Here is a 7422-nt window from a genome sequence, read left to right on the forward strand (position 1 = left end):
TTTTCGTGTACAACTCAGACAGATCCATGGCCCATACACTGCTATGGATCAGGCTGAAGGCGACGGCTCACTCGTTTCTTGACATCGGTGATGCTTTAAATATGAGTGAGAGCAGTGGTTACAACACAGGCCTGCCATAGTTATCCATGTCCAGCTCTGTTGGGCAGTGCTTTAAAGATTCTAACCCCCTAAGTAGACACAGCCCATTCGCTGGAGTTTCCTTTTGGACTCTTTTCCTACATGGATGTGCTACCATTGGAGCAATGAGTGGAAACAAAGTTTTACTTTGATTTTCTAGTTTAAATTGGCCAAATCCTGATCTCCATGAGCACTACTCCTGAGCAAAGACTGCACGCAGCCTCCCATTGTGAGGTGCACGTCCCGGAGAGCGAGCACAATTCAGTGTCAACAAGGTCTGCTTGCTCTTCTAAAGGAACTAGTGCTGGATCTGCTCAGAGTTGGAGCATTAAAGCCGGAATTGCACACATTCCTCAGCCTAGCACCTACACCCTAAATCCAAAGTGTTACAGCCCACAGGTGACTAGACTGCGACAGGCCACAGGCTGACAATAAGCACTGGTGGCCCTCCGTCCCTCCTGAGGCCCCAGCCATGGCAGGGAAATGATGAAGTGAGATATGCCCAGTGACCTGCACCCACGCGCTGCAGAGGAAGGCAAAAAGCCCCAAGGTCCCTACCAGTCTAACTCGGGGGGGGGATTCCTTCCCCACCCCCACACATGGGGATCGGTGAGATCCTGAGCATGTGAGCAAGAACCAGGCGGCCAAGCGCCTGGAAGAGAAAATGCTCAGGGCTACCTCCGAGCCCTGGTGCTCCCTGCTCAGTGTCTCATCATTGGCCGTGGCCAGCCCCGATGCTTCAGAGGAAGAAAAAAACCTCAAACCCAGAACATCCTGGAGGTCCCTTCCGGACCCTGCAGCTGCAACCCTAGAGCATGAGCGTCACCTTTCCATTTGTAACCAGTTTCTGTGCCTCTGGGTTCCACCCCACCCTAAGATTAGCCTCAGTGCTAGAATCGTGTGTGGGGAAGAACGGTTTTCAAAGCCGTGTACACACAAACCGTCACCAGTCCAACCTCTGAGCATCCCTCAGGTAAGTATTTCTATCCCCAGGCTGCAGCTGGGGGAACTGACGACAGAGGGAGGGCTCAGTGACTTACCCAAGTTCACAGAGAGAGATGGTGTCAGAACCAGATGGCAGCACAGGACTGCTTGGCACCCATCCTTGTCGTCATAACGCTGGACTCTGCCCCCTCTGTATTCAGCGCGAAATGGGACCCGGCCGTCGCAGCTCTCCGGGCAGGCTACGAGGCGTTTGAACGATCAACATCCATTAAAACAAAATCAATTAAACATGGATATGAATAACCATTGAAGGAGAGAATTGGGTTTTAGAACATGAACCTTCTCCTCATTCTAACTGCTGCTGGGTGGGAGGAAAAAAACCGCGTGTGGCACATGCCTGTATAATTGGGAGAATAATAGAAGCCATTTTATCTCTGTTTTGTTCAGGGTCAATTAGAACATGATGAAATGAATTTAGCTCTGATTCCACTAGCCTGAAAGCCTGACATGTTGGAGTTTGTGTGAGCCGAACTGTTATCTGCAGAGAGGCTGGCCCAGGGAGGGCAGGGCTGGCAGTGGTATCTGTTAACATTGTCCTTTCGGACAGAGATATCCCAATACCTCTGGCTCTGAACTGGTACCGTTTTCTCAAATTGTCCAACCCCCAACAACTGCAAGCTCCTGTAGAACAGGACCTGCATCCAAATCCTCCCTGGGTTTGCTAAACCAAAGCTGACCCTGCCTTTGCACACCTGTGCCAAGAGATGAGGTCTCATGGAGGCAGTTTCTACAGGCACGCTCACTGAAAGTGCCCCACTTTCTGTTTGGTTGCAGGAGAAACGTATTGCTTCATTGGATGCGGCCAACGCACGGTTAATGAGTGCCCTTACTCAGCTGAAAGAGAGGTACAGCATGCAGACACGTAACGGGATCTCCCCCACAAACCCAACTAAATTACAGATTACAGAGAACGGAGAATTCAGAAACAGCAGCAATTGTTAACCCGCGGAGGGAGCTGCTGCAGGAGAGGAGGCCTGGCCTGAAAGACTGCGCAGCAGCAGGGGTGAGCCGTGCTTCAGAGAATGGCTGCTGTCTTTCCCCCCCCACTCCCCAAGGAACCAGCTCCTTACTGCAGACGGCGCACTTGACTGCTCCGTGGTGGGAGACGCCAACGCCAGCAAGTTGAGGGGACCAAAAGACCGAGTTGTGTGAAATGTGTGGCAAAAGGAGAGCTCCGTATGCGGGGGGGATTGCTGTCACTGGTGGATTTAAGTCAGTGTTTAATGTTTAACCTTTTCCTTCTCCAACTGCCCCAAGGACATACCTCACACTCCTCCTGGCCCATGATAATGGCCTTGGCGTGCCAGTAAGCAAAATAAAGGAGTCTGGGAAAGCCTGAGCCAGGCCCACTCAGGCTAGTTAAAGTGTGTTCAGTGGTGGGTTCCTGCGGGTAAATGCTCAGTGGAGGAGGAGAACGTATCGGTCTGAAACCCACTTAGTCTAATTCCAGCCCTGGTCAGGAAATGCTCTGCCATGGCACTTGGTTTGCTCGGTGGGTCATTCTGTGTAGCTTCAGGTCGGGGTGGCCGCAGCACATGGCTCCTGTGCCCCGCTTGGAGCATGCTCCATGCACTGGTCCCTGCACAAGCACCTTTCCCCCGGCGTTGTGCAGTAAGAGAGGGTTCCTGGGCCACTCTCAGTTTGACGCTCACCCAAGGGAACTGGTGTTTGAATGAAATCCGAGTGACTCAGGAGAGGAGGGTCTGAAGAGCAAGGACAAAGCTCGCTATGTGTGCGGGGTGGGAGCCAAAGGAATGCTGGCACAGATAGACAACAGGGCAGGTCACCTGGGAGGGGAGTAAATAGCACTTCAGCAGGAATTGCTGGGCTAAGCAGTGTCGCAGCGAGTGTTACCTCTGTAGGAGTCCGGCGCTCCCGGGAGAGTCCATGCATATTACACCTACGATGGCACCTTGCAGCAAGAGAACAGCTCTCTGTCTTTGCTTTACTTTTTGCCAACCTACCAGTCAGACGCCAAGCCCAGTGCAGCTGGTGCAGGCTTGTGTCCAAGGCAGCGGGACTGTTATACGCCAGCAGAGAAGGGGAGCTGGTGTTCTAGGGATGGTGTCTTTATTTCTAGGTGCAGTTTCTTCTTGGCAATCTAAGGAGGGGAGGGAGGGGCATGTTACCTTGTCACAAATCTAACACAGTGAAACGTTCCACATGAGTAGCATCCCACTAAACTTCCTGCTATTGAACACAGCAAATATCACGTCCACTCAGCTCACCCAGCTGCTTAGCGGTTGGGTTGTGAAGTGTGGGTTACTAGCCAAAAATCACGCCGAAAAATGTCTTGAAGCCCCATCACGATTCAGGGAGTGGAATCAGTTTTACACCAGCATTTGTTTAGGATGTGGCTGCTTGCTCAGAAAAGGAAGGGTTATTTGTGCGGAGGGGGTGGGGGTGCTATATGCAAAGGTGTGTGCTAAACATTCAAGAAAAAGAAAAACCCTGAAGAAGCATGAAGATTGGTAATTATATTTCTTTTCTTTCACAGTATGCATTAGAAAAAAATACAGCCCATTTTCTGGAATACTGTCCTCTTTAAATTGGGAATGAGCACTGCACGGAAATTAACAGCCTCGAAGAATGTAAAACATGGTCATAAGGGAATAATCAACAAGAACAGCAGCAGCCACCGAAATTCCCATGGTCAGGAGGCACTGTGCAGACATAAGCCAGGATTAGACTTTCCTAACTGCTGAAAGAAGTAGATTCGGCACATTCAGACGTGTGTTGCTCAGCGGAAGGGCCATCTCCTTAGAGGGGGATTATGCCACTGACCTGCTGCCAGTGCAGGTTTTTTTGTTTTTGTTTTTTAAAGTTAGTCCTTGATTCCCAGTCTCAGAACAGGTCATTAATACGGAGACCCAGAGAGATGGTTTCTCTGAGACATGGATGCCACTGTACAGTGTATAGGACATCTGCCTATTCCGCCCATTAGGAGCACATACTTGCTGTATGCTTATCCTAGTTTGCCCAGTGCCATGTTTAAATGTACAGTCAGAAGGGACTAGGATACTGAATTGTGCTAGGCTTAGGTCCCAACTCCACAGTATCTAGTCTGTGCTAGCAGGACACTGTTTGCATTTCTCTGTTGTCCTGCCACCGCAAATCCTAAAAAGATTCACTGTGGAGGGGATTATTTTAAAGTTAAAGCTGCTTTTTTCTAAAAGCTTCTCTTCCACGGAAGCCCCAGCCCAGGTCACATAGGGCTGCAACTTCTGCAGCTCCGGATCTTGGATGGTTGACGGCCTGTCTGCGCTCGAAGCTCTCCACACGCAAGGAATGCCGTCCCATCTCTTGATTTAAATTCACAGTGTGGCGTGAACGTAAGACCAAAAAGAGGAGCTCCTCAGAGCCAAGTGACCACTGAATATTGGAGAATTAGCACAAGTGGCTTTGAAGAAGCTCACAAAACTGACAGCCCCTGGAGAAAGACCCAGACAGGTTAGGCGTATACAGGGTACTATGAACAATTTGGTACATACGCTTACACCCGCCTTTGTCTCAGTGTCAAATACCTTTACAGAACCCTGCAAAAAAAGACTCTTTTTAAGCAGCTGGTGCCTGGAGATGTACTTTTAGCTCTGGTTATTTTTTTAGGGTCTGAAATATTCCTCCTATGACAGATGGAAGCTGTTTCACTTAGAATGCTAGGAAGGAGTGGTGGAAGGGTGCCCTAGCAGGGACTGATTTCCATTCTTACACGGAAACTTCAGGGAACTGTTTTTGGATGCAAATTCAGTGCTTGCCCTAAGAACTGGCAGGGGAATCCCCGAAACAATTGTCTATTTAGTACTGAAGCTAAGTACCATACATCTTAACCTACTCCTCAGCCCTGAGCCAATCCATTGCTACCAAAACTTTTTAGGGACTACATTACAAACTCTTGGTTAATACCAAAATCTCAGTTAAAGCATGCACAGTGTGCTGCTGGTGTAGCAGAAAAACCTAAACCCTTCCACAGGGAGTTATTTAAAAACTAACATTTCCGGATCTGACACCTTCTGATCTGTAGTTTCCTGAGCCAGTATGAAAAGGAACTCAGTCCCAGAAGAAATCTCTTCTTTGTAGAGATGTCCCCTAAAACATGGGATCCAGATCTGGAGGTTTGGTTCAGGCCCATCTCTTAGTGTGTTACTTCAGTTTGTGGTTTTGTTATTTATGAGCTGCACACCAGTGGGGGGGTGTGAGTGCAATTCCTGTCCTCAAGCCTGGTGTTTCGCATAGCAATACCAGAGACAATTTGCAGAGGTGTTCCCAGCAACAGAGAGTAAAACAACCACTCTACTGACCATCATGCGACCTGCTGTTTTCGTTCTCGTGCTTTCTGTGACAAGAGCCTATTCTAGTGCAAAAACTGTAACTGTGTAAACAAAACAAACATTCACAGATTTTTATCTTAATGCAAGTCTTACAATTTTTTGTATATGTTCTTGGTGTTTGACTGTAATGTACCTATTCACCTAACAGTTGTATATAGTAATTTACTTCTGGTGCTGCTTATTTGGTCAGGAGTTGAGTGTCTCTACCGCTGGTTTGTTTGGGTTTTTTTGTTTTGTTTTTAAACAGAGGTGGGCTCAAGTAAGCAAATTCAGATCTGGGTTCAGATTTCAGCTGCCCCTTGGGGGCTGGGATGGATCCAGGGTTTTGATTTGGGGTGATGGAGAGAAAACGTGCGAGGCGTTGGGGTGTGAAATATCCCATGGTTGCTGCACGCTATAAATCTAATACAGTGGGGGTTGTGCTTTAAGTTCAGAGCCAGAAGCTCCAGGGAGACTTCCTACCAACTACAATAGTTTAGGAACCAACCGCTTCCCCCCTCCCCCCCCCAATCTATTAAGCAGAAATGCCCTCCACCCAAACAGGTCCTTGGAAGTCTGCACTCTGTCCCTTCAGCATTGTGGTTTTTGCTTGTCCCTGTTAGAGCATTCCTGGAATTGTGAGCAGTGTCTTGGCTCCCCGCTTTAGGACAGCTGTGTAACGTACTGCCAGATGCAGGACACACCGAGTTATGCTGGAATCCATAGACTGGAGGTTTCCCCAGGCACACTGTAGGGATTTGCTGGACCTGGGTGACAATAGCTGTGCTTTGTCAGTTCCACCAAGCTCATTACCCTCCACTGAGAAAGCACCAAGCAAATGTACAGGGGGGGACAACCCTGCACTGATCTCCAGGGCCTGGCCTCCCCCCAGGTCACCTCTGGGTCTCTTCCATCCCTGTTCTGGCATGCTGCAGCCCTGCCCCAAAAGGGGCTGTATTCAGGGTGAGCTGGGACTCCAACTCCGCCTGTCTAGTCCTGGCCTCTAAAGTGAGTGCGGCTGCTGCTGTTCCCTAGTTCCCAAGCGATTCCTTGAACTGCCCCAGAAGGGAGACCGTTCACTTCTAGCCAGATACTGTGTCTGCGCGAATGGCCCCCCACCTGATGGGTCAGCTACGGGCCCCCTTGTGTGACTGCTGGGCAGAGAAGCGTTGTCATTTTCTGTTCTTGGAGGGGGAGTATGTAATTTGGGCCAGAGAGGAACCTGTTCGTCTGCTGAGCAGAGGCTTTACAGCCCATGGACACTCCACAACAATCCTCAAATGCTGGCGCTTTGGAGCAGGGTTTTGGTTTCGCTACTTGACTTTCACAGGTAACGTGAGGTGTGACATTGCTGTAAATTTTATGTGGTTCTGCATCAACTATCGGTACCCAAAGTGCAGTCTCCATGGTCCCATATTCCTTTATCATCCATCACTGTGTCTTAAGATATACCTCTCTCTGTATATCTGCTTAGGCTGATACTTGTTCCTGATGAGCAGTCGCTATGTTTTATATCCTCTTATGACGAAAAAAAACAAACAAAAAACCTTTTTTGTAAGTATGTTTAAAAAACAAAGCGAAGTGGAAGTGTTTGCTGAAACTCCTTCAGCCTCTTTTAAACTATGTAATAATGTACAGAGAAAGTTGTTGGTGTTCAAAGAGATGATGTGGACGTGCAATTTCTGTACATTTGCAATTAGAAATATTAAAGATTTATTTAGCTATTTTATGTAAGGTCTCCCATAGCTTTAATCAGTCAGATCCTACCCTGTTTGGCCCTGGGTGGCAACCTGACCTGGCTTCTGCTGTCTGAGTCATTCGTCTTCTATGGGAGTAAATACTCCAACACAACTAGAGGTCTCTTCAAGACCTCCCGCTTAGTGGGAGGGAGGATGTTCCTAGACAGAAACAAAAAGATCTCAGGGAAGCAGAAGGGGAGATACTGGAAACCACCATATTAGGGTCAAGGTCT

General features: G+C 48.7%; 1 protein-coding gene across 18 annotated transcripts in view; it reads left to right on the top strand.

Annotated features, from left to right (window-relative positions):
- Window positions 1-7167, top strand: part of DAB2IP (DAB2 interacting protein) — a 354231-nt gene extending 347064 nt beyond the window's left edge. For 16 of the 18 annotated variants that reach the window (XM_073314870.1, XM_073314869.1, XM_073314877.1 and 13 more), the window contains one exon: window positions 1918-7167. In XM_073314870.1, the coding sequence (XP_073170971.1) occupies window positions 1918-2085 (168 nt within the window). In that variant the 3' untranslated portion in view covers window positions 2086-7167. The remainder of the gene's footprint in view (window positions 1-1917) is intronic. The other 2 variants (XM_073314874.1, XR_012155308.1) reach the window with 2 other exon arrangements.
- Window positions 7168-7422: the final 255 nt, after the last annotated feature.

The sequence above is a fragment of the Lepidochelys kempii genome, chromosome 16, assembly GCF_965140265.1.
Source record: "Lepidochelys kempii isolate rLepKem1 chromosome 16, rLepKem1.hap2, whole genome shotgun sequence".
Taxonomy (NCBI): domain Eukaryota; kingdom Metazoa; phylum Chordata; order Testudines; family Cheloniidae; genus Lepidochelys; species Lepidochelys kempii.